Source organism: Canis lupus, chromosome 6 (genome assembly GCF_003254725.2).
Source record: "Canis lupus dingo isolate Sandy chromosome 6, ASM325472v2, whole genome shotgun sequence".
NCBI classification, from domain to species: Eukaryota; Metazoa; Chordata; class Mammalia; order Carnivora; family Canidae; genus Canis; species Canis lupus.
In genome coordinates, this window is record NC_064248.1 from 23,517,159 (window position 1) to 23,537,105 (window position 19,947).

The window sequence follows — 19,947 nt, forward strand, 5'->3', positions numbered from 1 at the left end:
TGAGGCCCTCCTGCGCCCTACCCTCTTCATCCCTTTCCACCGATTAGCATGACCCATCCTTGATTAATGTATGCTCTTAAGATTATTCCCTACATAAGGGAAGGGAGAAGAAATGTGTGGGAAATATCAGAAAGGGAGACAGAACATAAAGACTCCTAACTCTGGGAAATGAACTAGGGGTGGTGGAAGGGGAGGAGGGAGGGGGTGGGGGTGAATGGGTGACGGGCACTGAGGGGGGCACTTGACGGGATGAGCACTGGGTGTTATTCTATATGTTGGCAAATTGAACACCAATAAAAAATAAATTTATTATTAAAAAAAATTATTCCCTACCTATGCTTCGGAGATTGAATTTGTGTGTGTGTGTGTGTGTGTGTGTGTGTGTGTGTGTGTGTGTGTTTCTTCTTTCGTTTAAATTTTTAGTCTTTGGATTCCGGAGGACATGGTGTTTCTCATCCCTAAAATGAATGGAATGGAAATAAACTAACAAACGAGCGGGAAAAAAAGCAAGGGTCATGAGTGGGTTAACGATATCAAAGACTGGAAGTTGGAAAGCAGACGGAAGTTTTCATTTGTTGACAAATGAAAACAAGAGAAATCGACTGTTACCATGCAAGTAACAGGGGATATGCTAGATCTGGGTGCAGATTTTCTCAGTGGAGTCCTGGAGAGGCCCAGGGCTTGGAGCTGGCATGTGATTTGGAGATCTTAAAAATATAGGGGGAAATATATACATATTTAAACATACATATAAAATTTATATGTTGAAATTTATATATGTAATTTAAACATACATGCAAAATTTAACATGTCTAGAACAGTTGTGCCAGTTCGGTAGGGTACAGAACCCACATGGCTCTATGTGTAAGAATCTTCAGGCAATTAGAAAAGCCTGCAATGCCTAAAACCAGAGGATGCTTTTTGAAAAAAGGGGCCCTTAGGGGGGGCAGGAACACTTTGAAATGAAAAAATGTCATTGCTTAAAAGAAACAAGAGCTAGAAGACAAAATGGAGGCACTCTCTAAGAATACAGAAAAAAAGAAAAATATGGGAGAAAATAAACTAATGCAGGAGATCTCACATTTGAATAATAGTAAATACAGGAGAGAACAGGGGAAGATAGAGGGGAGCAATTAGTAAATAATTGAAAACATTTCCTTAAAGCCCCAAAAGACTTGAGATTGTTGAGTAACAGGAGGAATATAACAAGGCTTACACCAAGACTTCTCCTCATGAAATGTATGATGAACCCTTGAGGGACGGGGAGACCTGGGTATGTTCATGTTTGGGTTGGGAACTGTTTACCTATAAAGGAATGCTAATCAGCAACCCTGGATGTTAGGAGACTGTGGAAAAATATACCACTTAGAGTAGAATTCTATAAGCAGACATTCTGTCCTTCCAGTGTGAAGTAAAAAACATTTTCAGCCAGGCAATCACTCAGAAACTTTACTACTCACTCTTGCTTAGAAAGTTACTTGTAATTTCACTCTACCAAAAAGAGAACCACCAAGAAATAGGAAGATGCAGTGTACCAGAAAAAGTAGAACCCAGGAGCATAATAAGATGGAATACCAGGATGATGATGTAGAGAATATTTAGAAATCTGCCCAAATCTATGTTCATAATTGAAATGGAATTAAAATAGTTTTCTTGAATTATTCTTATCCAGTGTTGGTATCAAAGTTTATATGATTGTTGGTATCAAAGTTATATGATCTCATAAAATAAAATGAGTTTGATAAATTTTGCAGTTTTGTATTTTCAGGAACAACTTACAGAGATTGAAAGGAGGGAAAAAACTCACCTGGGCTTTTTTTTTTTTTTTTTTTAGCGTTAGATGGGATGAGGTGTTTTCTTTTTTTTTTTTTAATTGGAGTTTGAGGGGGATCCCTGGGTGGTTCAGCGGTTTAGCACCTGCCTTTGGCCCAGGGCGCGATCCTGGAGTCCCGGGATCAAGTCCCATGTCGGGCTCCTGGTATGGAGCCTGCTTCTCCCTCTGCCTGTGTCTCTGCCTCTCTCTTTCTATCTCTCTGTGTCTATCATGAATAAATAAATAAATCTTAAAAAAATAATTAGGGTTCAATTTGCCAACATTTAACACCCAGTGCTCAACTTATCAAATGTCCCCATCAGTACCCATCACCCAGTCACCCCATCCCCTCCCCTTCCACTACCCCTTGTTCGTTTCAGATGGGATGAGTTTTGATTAACATTATCATTTTTAAAAAGTAGTTATTAATAAGTTTAAGTTTTCTACTTTTTCTTGGGCCTATTTACTTATGTCTACACATAATCAAAAATTGTATGAGACAAATTAAATTTGGTCCCAAACTCAGATTAACCAGAATGGCTGATATGGTGGCATACTCAGGAAGAAATTTGCCAGAAGCCATGCTGGTGTGGAAACAAGGGGCAGATGTTATTGGGAGACAATTCTTCATTGGTCTCTTGCATTTCTGCATGACTGTGTTGCCTTGTAGAATTAGAAATTAAAGAACTGGCACAAATATAATCTCTGAATACTGGTGTTGCTGTAACAAACCCCTGTGTCTTTGACCCAAGACCCAATGTCCTCTGACAGTATTTGTAAAACTGTGGAAAGCCAACTTGATAACCTTCAATTAGGGTAAAATCGCAGTTCAGCTCTGCACAACAGGTCACTTAATCTCTAAAGCTAACAAATTTTCTTCTTTGGGGGATGAACCTGTGTATACACACGTGCACACACACACACCACATAAAGACACAGAGGTTGAAAAGGAGAAGTCCCTCTGTGTATCTAAATGCAGGCAGCAATCTAAGAAAGACACTGGTCACTAGTTGGAATTGAATCTCATAGCAGTTTTATTTCTTGAATGCTTTCTGTTTTATCAATATTAGCAATGGTCAGGAAGATTTGCTCCAGTGTTATCCGGCTGACAGAGTAGTCTTCTAGATTGAATAGGGCTTTAGCTTCCTCCAAAATATTAAACACCTTTAACAGAAAAAAAAAAAAAAAGATGGTATTACTATTGTAATATCCCCAGTGACTCTTTTCCCCACCCAGTCATTCCCCAACTCCTGCCAGGCTTATGCTCAAGGATAAAAAGACATGGAAGGGGGAAACTAGAAAGCAGAAGGAACAGGTGGCTGAAAAATAAAGAGGAGGCAGTTTTCCTCATCAATTTCTTAATAGTATGGAATAATAGAATATAGGGTCAAAAGTCTCAAACTACAGGGCCTTTGAAAAGTAACTTAAAGGTTCTCCTTTGTCATTGTCAGGATCCCATTCTACATACTTGAATTTCAATGCCTCTTTCTGTCAGTCCTCTATTATACATGATGCTAGAAGTGTATGATTTCTACAATCACCTTTCCCCAGCAGATTTCCTGTTTTGGAATGTAGTAGCAAATAATCCCTTGGTGCTCCTGGTTTATGATGTAACCTAGGAAAGGAAAGTAACAGAAGGGCCACATATTTGGTAAGAGTTTTACACGATTCCCAAATAAATACCACTTCAATTGTCCATACCAATTGCAGAGAGAATATATGTTAATGCAAAGGACAGCATAATCCCAAAGCCCATTCTCTTTTAGTATATGTCACTTTGTTAAATATTTCAATAATTTCCGTGTGAAATATGGTCTTAATTGCCACAAACTAAAAAATAGTTTGTAAAAATTACAGAGGGTCAAATAATCACGGCAAGCTCAGACACTTACTTTGCCAAACCTGACTTACATAAATCATAGTTTCATTGTCCCGAAACTGCTCATAAAATTTGGGTGCGGTTTCTTTCTCCAGGTGTCTGTGTATGGGTGTGTGTGTGTTTAGGGTAAGATCCTTATACTGTTCTTTTTTTTTTTTTTAAATTTATTTATTCATGAGAGAGAGAGAAAGAGAGAGAGGCAGAGACACAGGAGGAGAGAGAAGCAGGCTCCACGCCGGGAGCCCGACGCTGAGCCCGACGCTGAGCCCGATGCGGGACTCGATCCTGGAACCCGATCCCGGGACTCCAGGATCATGCCCTGGGCCAAAGGCAGGTGCTAAACCGCTGAGCCATCCAGGGATCCCCAGATCCTTATACTATTCTTACAACTAGGTAATCTTCATCCTAAAGGAAAGAAAAAAATCATCATAATAAAACACGTATGTGAAGACATTCACTGGAGAAATGGGATATTACAGCTTTTGAAAATACAGTAGTAATACTGTAGCCATTCCTGATTGATAGAACGCACTTGGTTTTTTTTATGTTTTTATTTTTATTTTTTTGATAGAATGCACTTGTATGCATTATCACACAATTGAAGATTATTGCAAATGGAATTAATTGAGATTAAAATATTTAAAAAGTACATGTCAATAATACTGATTTTATCTTGTAATGAGTCCCTAAATAACCTTCACAAGGTAAAATGTTAAAAAGCTCTTCAAATTGGGGAATACATCAAACATATAAACTATGTAACATGAATGGAACATAAATGTACAGCTCAGTGGATTATAATAAAGTTAACAAACATGTAAGTGGAACCCAGCACTCACTCCAGCAGTCAGTTATGTGCTACTATTAAGACTCTCTTCCTCCCTATGGTAAGCATTTATTTTCCTATTCTTTATGGTTTTATTGCCTCAGTATGGAATCCAAAGTGCTATAGTTTGATTTTGCCTGTTTTGTACTTCATATGAGTGCAATTATACAGTCTGTATTATTTTTATCTGGCTCTTTCACTCATATTTTTAAGATTCATCAGTGCTGCTATGTATAACTGTACTTCATTTGTTTTCATTACTATAAAGCTGACAGTGTATGACTATACCTCTATTGTTGGTGGATATATGGTATGGTATCCAGCCTCCTAAATGGCCCCAAATGATCCCTACTTCCTAGTAATCACAAAATTGTCTAGTCCTCTCCTCAAAGAATAGGGCTGACATATTTTCACTGCAGAAACAACAGAGTGTGACTTCTGAGGCTGATTCATAAAAGACATTGTGGTTTCTATTTTGCTCTCTTTAGGATCAGTTGATATAGGGGAAGTCAGACACTATGTTGTAAGGAGGACACTCAAGAGGTCCTGTGGAAGGAGAGAAGCATGTGGTGAGGAACTGTCAAAAGCCATATATGCAAGTCATCATGGAAGAAGATTGTCCAGCTTCAGTGAACCTTCAGATGATTGAAGCCCCAGTCAACAGCTTTACCCCATTTTCATGAAAGACATGAGCGAGAACTACCCAGTTAAGCCATTCCTAAATTTCTAACTCACAGAAGTGAGTGTTTATTTTTTAGACTACTAGTTTTTTTGGTAATTTGTTATGCAGCAAGAGATAATATAGTTTGAGGCTACTACATATAATTAAAAAAAATACTCTCTCCCTACCTCATGGTGCTTCTATGAAATCATTTTCCTAGGAGTGGAACTGTTGGGGTAGGGGTTTGAGATTCACTAGCATTAGTAGATACTGCCAACATTTTTCAAGTATTTTTTTTTCCAGGCAGCCACGTTTGAGAGTACACCTTATCCATATCTGTAACAACTCTTGGTATGGTCAATTTTTAAATTTGTAGCCTTTCTTATGGGTGTTCAGTGTTATCTAATTGCAAGTTTAAATTTGTATTTCCCAAGTGCCTGGGTGGCTCAGTCGGTTAAACGTCTGCCTTTGGCTCGGGTCATAATCCCCAGGTCCTCAGATGGAGCCCCACATGAGGCTTCCTGCTCAGCAGGGAGTCTGCCTCTCACACTCCCTCTGCCCACCCCCCACTTGTACTCTCTCTCTCTTGCTCATTCTCTCTCTCAAATAAATGAAATCTTTAAATTTGTAGTTCCCAGATAACTAATGATGTTCAGCACCTTCTATATGTTTGCTATTTTGGTTACTTTTTAATTTTATGTTATTAATTAATTAATTAATTTTAAATATTTTATTTATTCATTCATGAGACACAGAGAGAGAGAGAGAGAGAGAGAGAGGCAGAGACACAGGCAGAGGGAGAAGCAGGCTCCATGCAGGGAGCCTGACAGGGGACTCGAACCGGGGTCTCCAGGATCAGGTCCTGGGCTGAAGCTGGCGCTAAACCGCTGAGCCACCTGGGCTGCCCTTGGTTACTTTTTTAAATAGAAAATTGCTCTATCCAAAACTTAACTATTTCTAGAGTCAACCATCCTTTCTCTTCACTTGGCTGTGTCCAGCATAACTGCCGATTGTACATGAGTCTTGTTGCTGTCAGTGGTTTTGGCCTACCTGTTTGTATTCCAGGTTTTTTGGGAGATACTCTATCACTTAATTTTTGTTATAGATATTATAGATGTTTACCACGGATTTTCACTTTTGTCATTCTATTTGTGTGTGTGTATGTTATGTCTATATACATTTACAATAGCCAAGATATGGAAGGAACTTAAGTATTCACCGGTAGATGAATGGATACAGAAGATGAGATATACATATATCTATGTATCTATATCTATACACACAATGGAATATTACATAGCCATAAAAATGAGGAGATCTTGCTGTTTGTAACAACATGGCTAAATCTGGAGAGTATTATGATAAGTGAAATAAGGAGGATGGAGAAAAATACCATGTGATTTCACTTTTATGTGGAACCTAAAAAACAAAACAAATGAACAATTTGGGTTAGAATCAGACTTGTAGATATGGAGAAAAAAATCGATGGCTGCCAGAAGGAAGGGGGTGATGGGACAGGCAAAATGGGTAAAGGGGAGTGGTAGATACAGGCTTCCAGTTATGGAATGAATAAATCACAGGGATAAAATGTACAGCATTGGGACTATAGCTAATGTTATGGTAACAGCCTTGTATGATCACAGATGCTTGTAGTGAGCATTGCATAAAGTACAGAGATGTTGAATCACTATGTTATATAACTGATAATAATGTAACAAGGTGTCTAAAATGTACTCAAATAAGAAGATTAGACATACATACAGCAAAGTGAATAATGATGAAAATACTACATATAAAACTTTTGGAATGCAGCTAAAACTATTTAAGAGGAAACTTTATGTTTCATATTATAAAAGAGGAAAGATTAAAAATTAGTAAGTTAATTATATAATTAAGAAGTTAGAAAGGGAATAACAATAAATCCAAATAAAATAGAAGGAAGGAGATAATACAGTCAAGAGGAGTTAAAAATACTAATATGTATACTAATACATAGCATAAATGAAAGAAGCTGGTCTACAAAGTCTACATGTGTGATTCCAACTACTGAACACTCTGGAAAAGGCAAAACTTTAGAGACAGTAAAAAGATCAGGGGCTGCCATAGGCTAGTGAGGAGAGGAGGGATAAATAAGTGGAACACTGAGGCTTCTAGGACAGTGAAACTATTCTATATGATACTTTAGTGGTGGATTCATGACATGCATTTGTCAAAACCCATAGGACTGTATGACACAGAGAATGAAATGAACTCTAACGTAAACTATGGGCTTCAGTTAATAATGTATCAGTATTCTAACTATGTTACTTAAGACACAAAATCCATTAACAATTTGTTATCAGTTGTGGTCTTACCGGAAATTCTTAACTGTACATTTGTTTCAACAAGTTTTTTTGTTTTGTTTTGTTTCAACAAATTTTATTTATTTTTATTTTTTAAAAGATTTTATTTATTTATTCATGAGATACACACACACACACACACAGAGGCAGGCACAGACACAGGCAGAGGGAGAAGCAGGCTCCATGCAGGGAGCCTGACGTGGGACTTGATCCCGGGCCCCCAGGATCACACCCTGGGCTGAAGACGGCGCTAAACCACTGAGCCACCCGGGCTACCCCAAGTTTTATTTTTTAAATGATGAATTGTCTTAGTCTAAGTTACTGCATTTTTATAATAAAGTAATGAATGGCACAGCTAGTGCAAGCAAACTTAAACCCAATTCAACTACCAGCTGAAAAAATACTTTGGTTCTTCAGGAGAAAAATGAGCAAAGCAAAAAAAAAAAAAAAAAAAAAAGAAAAAAAACTGTTTCATTTAATAGTTCTGAAACCTAACTCCTGGTATGGTTATTGGTTACTATAGGAAGGTACTTTTAAATTTAACCATTAACTAAGCATCTTTTCTTTATGATAGGGTCTACCTTCTGTTTCCCTAGAAAGGATGAATTTATATCATTTGACAAGCCTATTTCAAGTTTTTGTTGTTGTTGTTGTTATTGTTTGTTGCTTGTTTTTATCTTTGCAGCCTAAAATAAAAATGTCAAGTGTAGGGGCACGTGGGTGGTTCAGTCAGTTAAACATCTGCCTTCAGCTCAGGTCATGATCCTGACTCCTGGGATTGAGCCGTGCATTGGGCACCCTGCTTAGCAGGGAACCTGCTTGTCCCTCTCCCTCAGTCTACACCCCATGCTGCCAGTCTCTCAAATAAATAAGTAAATAAAATATTTTAAAAAATATCATATCAATGTAGGTTCTTCACTTGTAACCAATGTACCACACTAATGCAAGAATGCAAGGGAAAACTGTGTGAGGGATGGGATGCCTGGGTGGCTCAGTGATTGAGCACCTGCCTTCCGCCCAGGGCGTTATTTTGGAGTCCAGGGATTGAGTTCTGCATTGGGCTTCCTGAAGGGAGCTTGCTTCTCTCTCCGCCTATGTCTCTACCTCTCTCTCTGTGTCTCTTATGAATAAATAAATAAAATCTTAAAAAAAAAAAGAAATTGTGTGAGGGAGAACAGAGTGCATGTGAAAACTCACTTATCAATTTATCTGTAAACTTCAAACTGTTCTAAAAAGTAATGTCTATTAATTTAAAAAAAGTGAAGATGCACCATCCTAAAAATAACCATGAATATATTTTACCACATTAACAGAAAAAAGGCAAAGATTATAAAATCATTTTCATAGATGTGAGCAAATCATAAGATAGAATTCAACATCCATTAATAATTAAGGTTCACAGTAAACTTGAAAGGAACTTCCTCAATCTACTTTATTCACTTTTGGTAATCTCTAATTGTTCTTTTTTCATTGTGGTAAAACATGCATTGTAACATCATTTAAGCCATTTTTAATTGTATAATTCAGTGGCATTAATTACATTCATAATACTGTGTTCTCACCATCATCTATACCAAAACCTTTTCATCATCTGCAACATAATTTCTATACTCATTAAACAATAATTTCCCTTTACCTCAACCTCTATTCTTTCTGTCTCTATGAGGTACCTCATATATAGGTGTTATCATACAGTATTTGTCCTTCTGTGTCTGGCTTATTTCAGCAAGTGTAGTATTTTCAAAGTACAACTATGTGATAGCATATATTAAAACTTCATTCCTTTATGTGGGTGAATTTTGCATATGTATCAAATTTTATTTACCCATTCATCTTTTTTTTAAAGATTTTATTTATTTGAGAGAGAATGAGAAAGAGAGATGTGAGGGAGAAGCAGACTCCCTACCGAGCAGGGAGCAGGACGCAGGGCTCAATCCAAGGACCCTAGGATCTGAGCCAAAGGCAGACACTAAATCAACACAGCCATCCAGGCGCCCCTACCCATTCATCTTTGATGAACATTTGGGTATTTTCCATCTTTTGACTACTGTGAAAAATGCTGTTATGGACATTGGTGTACCAACATTTGCTCAAGTCCCTGCTTTCAGTTATTTTGGGAATCTACCTATGAGTGGAATTCCTAGATCATGTGATAATTCTGTTTAGCTTTTTGAAGAACTCCCAAACTGTTTTCCACAGTGGTTTGACCATTTTACATTTCCACTATAATGCATAAGAATTCCAATTTCTCTATATCCTCACCAACACTTATTTTTCCTCTTTGATTATAGCCAACTTAGTAGATGTGAAGCAGTATCTCATTGTGGTTTTGGTTCACATTTCCATAATGACCGGTGATGTTGAGCATCTTTTCATGTGTTTATTGGCCATTAGTATATCTTCTTTGAAGAAATGTCTACTGAAGTCCTTTACCCATTTTTGAATTTTGTTTCTTTACTGAGCTGTAGGAGATCTTTATATATTCTGGATATTAATCTCTGGTCAGATACATTAGTTGCAAGTATTTTATCCCATTCTGTAAGTTGTCTCTACTTTGATAGTGTTCTTTGGTACACAAAAGTTCTTAATTTTGATGAAGTCCAATTTATCTATTTTTCTTTGTTGTTGCTTGTGCTTTGGGCTCATATCAATGAAGTCATCGCCAAACTCAATGTCATGAAAATTTCTCTCAATATTTTCATGTAAGAATTTTATAGTTTTAGCTTTTATGTTTAGGTTTTCAATCCATTTTGAGTTAATTTTTACATATGATATAAAGTAAATGTTCAACTTCATTCTTTTGCATGTGAATATCCAATTTTGCCAACACCTTTCTCTTTTTTTTTTTTTGTATTTTTTTTATTGGAGTTCGATTTGCCAACCTGTAGTATAACACCCAGTGCTCATCGCATCAAGTGCCCCCCTCAGTGCCCGCCACCCAGTCACCCCCACCCCCCGCCCTCCTCCCCTTCCACCACCTCTAGTTCGTTTCCCAGAGTTAGGAGTCTTCCATGTTCTGTCTCCCTTTCTGATATTTCCTACCCATTTCTTCTCCCTTCCCCTCTATTCCTTTTCACTATTATTTATATTCCCCAAATGAATGAGACCATATAATGTTTGTCCTTCTCCGATTGACTTATTTCACTCAGCATAATACCCTCCAGTTCCATCCATGTGCAAGCAAATGGTGGATATTTGTCATTTCTAATGGCTGAGTAATATTCCATTGTATACATAAACCACATCTTCTTTATCCATTCATCTTTTAATGGACACCGAGGCTCCTTCCACAGTTTGGCTATAGTGGACATTGCTGCTAGAAACATCGGGGTGCAGGTGTCCCGGTGTTTCATTGCATCTGTATCTTTGGGGTAAATCGCCAGCAGTGCAATTGCTGGGTCGTATGGCAGGTCTATTTTTAACTCTTTGAGGAACCTCCACACAGTTTTCCAGAGTGGCTGCACCAGTTCACATTCCCACCAACAGTGTAAGAGGGTTCCCTTTTCTCCGCATCCTCTCAAACATTTGTGGTTTCCTGCCTTGTTAGTTTTCCCCATTCTCACTGGTGTGAGGTGGTATCTCATTGTGGTTTTGATTTGTATTTCCCTGATGGCAAGTGATGCGGAGCATTTTCTTATGTGCGTATTGGCCATGTCTATGTCTTCCTCTGCAGTAACACATTTTGAATTAATCTTTGTGAAGTTGGATATGTGTTTAGATTCATTTTTTTGCATGTGGATATCCAGTTATTATATTATCATTTGTTGAAAAGACTATCTTTGCTGCATTGAATAGCTTTTACTTCTTTGTTAAAGATCACTTGGTTTCATATTTCTGGGCTCTTTATTCTGTTCCATTAATCTATTTGTCTGTTTTTTTCCCCAATGCCACAATGCCTTGATTGCAGAACCTTTACATTAAGTCTTGAAGTCAGGTACTGCCAGTCCTCCAACTTCTTCTTTTTCTTTTTTTTTTTCATTTTAAAAATTTATTTATTTATTTATTCATGAGAGAGAGAGAGAGAGAGAGAGAGAGAGAGAGAGAGACGTAGGCAGAGGGAGAAGCAGGCTCCATGCAGGGAGTCTGACGTGGGACTCCATCCTGGGTCTCCAGGATCATGCCCTGGGCCGAAGGTGATGCTAAACCGCTGAGCCACCTGGGCTGCCCTTTTTCAATATTCTGTTGGCTATTTTGGAACCTTTGCCTCTCCATATAAACTTTAGAATCAGTTTATTGATATCCACAAAACTACTTATCCTCTCAATGATGAATACATTTATTTAGTTCTTCTTCATCTTCCTTTATTACAGTTTTGTAGTTTGCCTCATATAAATCTTCTACAAATTTGTTATATTTATACCTATGTATATCATTTTGGGAGCTGCAAATATATATGGTACTGTTTTCTTTTTTTTTAAGATTTTATTTATTTATTCACGAAAGACAGAGAGAGGCAGAGACACAGGCAGAGGGAGAAGCAGGCTCCTTGTAGGGAGCCTGACGTGGGACTCGATCCTGGGACCCTGGGATCACGCCCCGAGCCAAAGGCAGACGCTCAACCCCTGAGCCACCCTGGGGGCCCCGGTACTGTGTTTTCAATTTAAAATTCTTCTTGTTCAGGGATCCTTGGGTGGCGTAGCGGTTTAGCGCCTGCCTTTGGCTCAGGGCGCGATCTTGGAGACCCAGGATCGAGTCCCATGTAGGGCTCCTGGTGCATGGGGCCTGCTTCTCCCTCTGCCTGTGTCTCTGCCTCTCTCTCTCTCTCTCTCTCTCTCTCTCTCTCTCTCTGTGTGACTATATTAAGCTTATATTCTGCAGCCTTGTTTTAAGCACTTACTAATTACCAGAGTTTCTGGTTCATTCTTTCGATTTTTCTAACAGGTCAATCATATCTTCAGTCCTATTCAGATTATTTATTTATTTTTGTGTGAGTTTTGGCAGATTGTGTCTTTCAATTGATCCATTTCATTTAGATTATCAAATTTATGGACATAGAATAGTTCATAGTATTGCTTGATTATCCTTTTAATGTCTATGGGATCTGTAGTGATATGCCCTATTTCATTTCTGATATTAGTAATTCATGTATTTTCTCTTTCTTAGTTATCCTGGCTAGACATTTATGGACTATATTTGTACTTTCAAGAATAAGGTGTTGCAAACAAAAACAATTTTACTTCTTACTTCCTACTTTGTATGTCTTTTATTTTTTTCTTACCTGATTTATCTGGCTAGGACTTCTGGTACTATGTTGAATAGGAGTGATGGGAGTGGACATCCTTGTCTTAATCATGATCATAAATGAAAGGCTTTTGACCTCTCACTGTTGAGTATGATGTTATTTCTGAGATTATTACATATTGTCTTTATTATGTTGAGGTACATTCTTACTATAACCAATTTGTTGAGAGTTTTTGTCATAAATGGATGTTGAATTTTGTCACGCCTTCTTTTTTGAGGGCATTGGTTGAGATGATCCTATAATTTTATCTTTCATTCTATGAATATGATGTATCCTACATTACATATGTTGAGCCATCCTTGCATCCTAGGAGTAAGTCCCACTTGATCATGATGTATGATCCTTTTAATATTCTGTTTAATTCTGTTTGCTAGTATATACTTTTGTTTTTCTTTAAGTTCCAGTTAGTTAGCATACAGTGTAATATAAGTTTCAGGTGTATAATATAGTGATTCAACACTTCCATACAACATCCAGTGCTCATCACAACAAGTGTACTCCTTAATCCTTAATCCCCATCTTCTAATTACCCCCAACCCTCCACCCACCTCTCTATGGTAATCATCAGTTTGTTCTCTACAGTTAAGAGCCTTTCTCTTGGCTTGCCTCTCTCTCTTTCTCCTTTGCTAATTTCTTTTGTTTCTTAAATTCCACGTATGAGTGAAATTATACGGCATCTGTCTTTCTCTGACTGATTTTGCTTAGCATAATACTCTCTAGCTCCAACCATGTTGCCAGTGGCAAGATTTCATTCTTTTTTTATGGCTGAGTAATATTCCTGTGTGTGTGTGTGTGTGTGTGTGTGTGTGTGACAACTTCTTTATCCACTCACTATTTGAAGGACACTTGGGCTGTTTCCATAGTTTGGCTGTTGTAGATAATGCTGCTATAAACAACTGTGAGAAGGAAAAGCAAAGCTGGAGGCATAACAATTCTGGACCTCACATTATATTACAAAGCTTTGTGATCAAAATGGTATGGTACTGGCACAAAAATAGATACATGGATCAATAGAACATATTAGAAAACCTAGAAACAAATCCACAACTATATGGTCAATTAATCTCTAACAAAGCAGAAAAGACTCTTCAATGGGAAAAAGACAGTTTCTTCAACAAATGGTGTTGGGAAAACTGGACCACTTTCTTAGACCAGACACAAAGATAAATCCAAAATGGTTTAAAGACCTTAATGTGAAACAGGAAACCATAAAAATCCTAGAGGAGAACACAGGCAATAACCTCTTTGACAATGGCCATGGTAATTTCTTTCTAGATATGTCTCCTGAGGCAAGGGAAACAAAAGCAAAAACTGCTAGAACTTCATCAAAACAAAAAAAGCTCTGCACACCAAAGGAAACAATCAACTAAACTAAAAGGCAACCTATGGAATGGCAGAAGGTATTTGTAAATGACATATCTGATAAAGGGTTAGTATCCAAAATATATTAAGAACTTATAGAACTCATCACACCTGAAACCGAATAATCCAATAAAAAATAGATGTGAATAGACATTTTCCCAAAGACATACAGACAGCCAACACACACATGAAAAGGTGCTCAATATAAGTTATCATCAGGGAAATTCAAATCAAAACTATAATGAGATATCACCTCACTCCTGTCAGAAAGGCTAAAATCAACAACATAAGAAACAACAGATGTTGGTGAGGATGGGGATAAAAGGGAACACTCTTGACTGCTGGTGGGAATGCAAACTGGTACAGACACTCTGGAAAATGGCATGGAAGTTCCCCAAAAAGTTAAAAACAGAACTAGCCTATGGTCCAGCAATTGGACTACTGGGTATTTGCTCAAAGGATAAACGAATACTAAAAAGGACATATGCACCTCAATGTTTACTCGTATTTTGTTGAGAAGTTTTGCATCCATATTCATCAAAAATATTGGCCTGTACTTTTCTTTTCTTATAGTGTCCTTATTTGGCTTTGGTATTAGGATAATTCTGGCCCTGTAAAATGAATTTGGGAGTGTTCCCTCCTCTTCAAATTTTTGGGAAATTTTGAAAAGGATTGGGGTTAATTCTTTAACTAACTATGAGGTATAATTCATCTGTGGAACCATCTGGAGTTGGGATTTTCTTTCTTGGGAGGGTTTTTCATTCTGCTTCATTCTCCTTACTCATTTTTGGTCTGTTCAGGTTTCTATTTCTTCATTATTCAGTCTTTGTAGCCTGTATGTTTCTAGGGTTGTATTCATCTAGTCATCCAATTTGTTCACATATAATTGTTTCTAGTAGTCACTTATGATCCTTCACATTTGTGAAGGATCCATCAGTTGTCATGTCTCTACTTTCATTTCTGATTTTTTAGTACTTTTTCTTTTTTTCTTAGTCTGGGTACATGTTTGTCAATTTTGTCTATTTTTTTTTAATTTATGATAGTCATACAGAGAGAGAGAGAGAGAGAGAGAGAGAGAGAGAGAGGCAGAGACATAGGCAGAGGGAGAAGCAGGCTCCATGCACCGGGAGCCCGATGTGGGATTCGATCCTGGGTCTCCAGGATCGCGCCCTGGGCCAAAGGCAGGCGCCAAACCGCTGTGCCACCCAGGGATCCCCTGTCTATTTTTTTTTTTTAAGCAGATCTTAATTTCACTCATTTTTCTGCTGTGTTTCTGGTTGCCATCATTTGTTTCTTTTCTGAACTTTGTTATGTCCTTCCTTCTGGTAACTTTGTGTTTACCTTTTCCTTCTTTTTCTAGTTCCTTGAAGTGTAAAGTTAGGTTGTTTATTTAAAATTTTAATTTTTTTCTTTTATTAAAAAATATTTGTATTTATTTATTCATGAGAGACAGAGGCAGAGCAGGCAGAGGGAGAAGCAGGCTCCCCACAAGGAGCCTCATGTGGTACTTGACCCAGACCCTGGGATCATGCTTTGAACTGAAGGCAGACACTCAACCACTCAGTCACCTAGGCACCCCTATTTTTTTTCTTAATGTAGGCTTTTGTTGCTATAAACTTCCCTCTTAGAATTATTTTGCTGCATCCTATAAGTTTTGGTATGCTCATTTTCCATTTTAATTTGGTGCCAGATATTTTTTAAGTTTCCCTTTTTATTTCTCTTTTGACCCACTAGTTGTTCAGGAATGTATTAATTTCTGCATACTTGTAAATTTTCCCCTACTTCTCATGTTATTGATTTATTGTTTCATATCATTGTTGTTAGAAAAGATAATTGGTTTATTATTATTATTTTTTTAATTTGGTAAGGCTTGTTTGGGGGCTCATACAGGTTATATCCTGGAGAATGTTCCATGTGTGTTTGAGAAGAATGTGTTATGTTGTTTTAGATTTATTTGGTCTATTGTGTCATTCATGTTTGCTGTTACCTTATTGATTTTCTGTCTGGATGATCTAATCATTGTTCAAATTATGGTTTTGAAGTCTTTTTACTATTTTATTGTTGCCCTTTTCTTCCTACAGACTGTTAGTATTTGCTTAATATATTTAAGTACCCTAATATTGGGTGTGTATATAATTGTTATATCATCTCGATAAAATTGATTCCTTTATCATTATATGAACTTCTTTGTCATTTGATACAATTTTTGACTTAAAGTTCATTTTATCTGATATGAATATAGCAATTCTGATCTCTTGGTTCTATTTGCATAGGGTATCTTTATCCATCCCTTCACTTTGAGCCTAGTCTTTACATTTGAAATGGCAGTCACCTCCTCCAGTCTTTTCTGACTGCCTTCAGGAAGAAAATACCTTCTGTCATCCCCAGTTAGGGATTCTGAGGCTTTCTCAAATGCTTTTAATGAGTATGCTTACTTCATACTATTTGTTCCCTCTTGGGAGTGAATTCTTAAGACTGTATGACTTCTGTCCATTCTGCTATGCTAGGCTAGGTGATGAGAGTATACTATTTGTTTTCCATAGCATGATGCTGAATGCTCAAATTTGTGTACCTTCTCCCAACCTCATAGATTTGGACCAGCTGTCTGTGCGTGCACACTAACCATCTGCAAAGGCTCACTCTTGACATCCTTGCAGTTGCACATAGGGAGCCAGCCACAAGATATGGAATTTGTGTGGGTGACTTGCGTGGAGCATTGGTGCTTGTGGACTGGTTAGGGGGAATTGTAGTTGAGGTGTTAACAGCGGCTCATGGGCAGGCTTCCTGGTGGGGTCTGCAAAATGACTTGTAGGATCTGCTTCCCTTTGATAACTTCTGAGAGTCTTGCTGTTCTCTCAGCTTGTCCCTGCCGCAGTCATGCAGTGCACCTCAGTATTCTGGATGGAGCAAGAAAAAAGGGGATCTCTTTGCCAGTGTCCCTCACAACTTGGGAGGCTGGATGCTTATTATCTTTTTTTCCTTTTCAAAGATTTTATCTATTTATTCATGAGACACAGAGAGAGCGAGCCAGAGAGGCAGAGACATAGGCAGAGGGAGAAGCAGGCTCCATGCAAGGAGCCCAATGCGGGTCTTGATCCCGGGGCTCCAGGATCACGCCTGGGCCAAAGGCAGGCGCCAAACCCCCAAGCCACCCAGGGATCCCAGGCTGGTGCTTATTAATTCACTCTTACTTTCCCTTCTGGGGGAACTGTAGGCAAAAAAGGTTTCTCTTGGCACTGAGCTGTGCCACCTCATGATCAGGGTGACACTGTTTCTCTTTTCCTCATCAGTAGGAGCAATCTTGGACTTTTCTGCTTACTGATGTGCTGGAACTTCTCTACCGGACTCCAGCTTCCACAAAGGGGATCTTACATGTGGGTGACTGTCAAAATTGATGTTCTTTGTGGAGAAGACAGTAGAAAACTCCTTTGGTCATTTTGATTATATCACATTATTATTACTTTGAAAAAAATTTATCTTTTAGGTTAATTAAGAATAAGAAAAAATAGGGAAGCCTGGGTGGCTCAGTGGTTGACCACCTGTCTTTGGCCCAGGGCATGATCCTGGAGTCCTGGGATCGAGTCCCGCATCAGGCTCCCTACATGGAGCCTGCTTCTCTCTCTGCCTATGTCTCTTCCTCTCTTTCTGTCTCTCTCTCATGAATAAATAAATAAAATCTTAAAAAAGAAGAAAAATAGAAGTTTTCATTTTTATCTTTACTTATTCCTTCTTTGATGCTCTTCATTTGTTTATGTAAATCTGAATTTCTGATATTTCATTTTCCTTCTCTCTAAAGAACGTCTTTTAACATATCTTGTAAGGCAGGTGTACTGGCAAAAAGTTCCCTCAATTTTTTTCTTTTCTTGTCTCAAATTATTTCTCCTTCACAATGAAGTGTAATTTCTCTGGGTACAGAATTCTATGTTGGTGGTTTTATTCTCTCAACACTTTAAATATTTCACTTCACTCTTTGCTTGCATATTTAAAAAAGAAAAGATTTGAGAGAGGGGGTTAGAGGGAGAAGCAGACTCCCTGGGCTCAATCCCAGGATCCTGAGATCATGACCTGAGCCAAAGGCAGATGCTTAACCAACTGAGACACCAGGCGCCCCTACTTGTATGGTTTTTGAGGAGAAGTTAGATGTTATTCCTCTATAGATAAGGTGTCTTTCTTCTCTGCTTTTTTTTTTCCCCAAGATTTTTTTTCCTGTGATTTTCTGTAGTTGAAAACTGATATGCCTGGGTGTGGTTTTTTGTTTGTTTTGCATTTATCCTGTTGATGTTCTCTGAGCTTCCTTGAACTGGCGTTTGGTGTTGACATCAATTTGGGGGAGATTATATCATCATGGTTTCAAATATTTCTTTGGTTCCTTTATCTTTTTTTCCTTCTGATATTCCCATTATGCATATGTCACACCTTTTGTAGTCGTCCTACAGTATGCATACTCTCTTCTGTTGTGTTTTCGTTTGTTTGTTTTTTGTCTTTGTCTTTGCCTTTTGTTTTTGGTAATTCTATTGATACATCCTCCAGCTCAGATTCTCTCCTCAGCCAGGCCCAGTCTACTAACAATCCCATCAAATGCATTCTTCATTTCTATTATAGTGCTTTTGATCTCTAGCATTTCTTTTTGGTTCTTCCGTAGGATTTCCATCTATCTGCTTATATTGCCCATCTGTTCTTACATGCTGTCTACTGTATCCATTATAGTCCTTAGCATGTTAATTATAATTGTTTTCAGTTACTGGTCTGGTCTGATAATTCCAACATCCTTGCCATGTCCGATTCTAATGCTTGTTCTGTCTCTTCAAATTGTGGGGGTTTTTTTTCTTTCCTTTTCATATGCTTTGTAATTTTTTATTGATAGCCAGACTTCTTGGGGAAAAGGAACTGGTGTAATTAGGCTGTTAGTAATCTGGTGGTGTGGTGTGGGGGAGGGGAAGCGTTCTATAGTCTGTGTATCTCTCACTCTTTTAGTGAGCCCATGCCTCTGGATTGTAAACTTCACAAGAGTTTCTTAGCTTTTTTTCTCCTCTCTTATGTGGGACAAGATGGTTGAAGTTGGGTATTTCCCTTCTCCAAGGTCAGTTAAGCTCTGATAATACCCTACCCAGTTAGGGTTAGGTTAACTAGTTTTGTCCTGCGGGCAGGTCTTGTTATAAAGAAAAGAGTTGTCTGATATATTTCAAAATGATTCCTCTTCTCTTCTCCCTGCTGGAAGCATGCAGGGTTTTTTCCCTCTGATTACTGTAATAATCTGCTTGTAGATATCCCCCATGATTTCTTACCTGGAATCTTTACCTCTCAGAATTGTCCATACAGCACACTCAGCAATTCAATTACAGATCAGGGTTTCCGATCCTGGCCCTGGTTACCACCGTGGTTTCTGCTTGTAAGTCTCTGCTCGGGTAAGCCAGGACTACCTGTATTTGCCTGTCTCTCCAATCTTGGCTGCAGTGGTTTGCCCTGTTTCATCATCTCTCTTTCATATTCTAGAAGAGTTTGTTGATATTTCAGTTTGTTCAGCTTTTTACTTGTTATGACAGAGTGGCAATTTCCAACCTTTTTATGTGCTGGACTGGAAACAAGAGCGTCTGTTCAGTTTTGAAGGTCCTTGCTTACTATGGGAATCTTAGGTTAAGCTACCCAACCTTGCAGTGAGTCCAAAGTTTCACCTATCTCAGTACTGGCATTGGAACTTGCTTCAGGAAAATTAGCTTTTGCATTTTTAAATTACTATCAAGTTCCAGCTTGATAATTTTTTTCTGTACAGTTTTCCTTTTGAATTGTTGTAATGTTCTTTGTGAGTCTAAGTAAATCATTAA

The 19,947-nt window shown here is 38.0% G+C and overlaps 1 protein-coding gene across 9 annotated transcripts in view; it reads right to left on the reverse strand.

Moving 5' to 3' along the window:
- Nucleotides 1–2,829: 2,829 nt before the first annotated feature.
- Nucleotides 2,830–19,947, reverse strand: part of LOC112640266 (phospholipid-transporting ATPase ABCA3-like) — a 198,259-nt gene continuing 181,141 nt past the window's right edge. For 8 of the 9 annotated variants that reach the window (XR_007411256.1, XM_049111311.1, XM_049111316.1 and 5 more), the window contains 2 exons: nucleotides 3,355–3,428; nucleotides 2,830–2,977 (listed from right to left, as the gene is read on the reverse strand). Coding sequence is in view for 8 of the 9 variants with exons in the window: in XM_049111311.1 (XP_048967268.1) it covers nucleotides 2,837–2,977; nucleotides 3,355–3,428 (215 nt within the window). In the remaining variant the exon portion in view is untranslated. Of the gene's footprint in view, nucleotides 2,978–3,281; nucleotides 3,429–19,947 lie in introns of all 9 variants that reach the window. The other variant, XM_049111315.1, reaches the window with a different exon arrangement.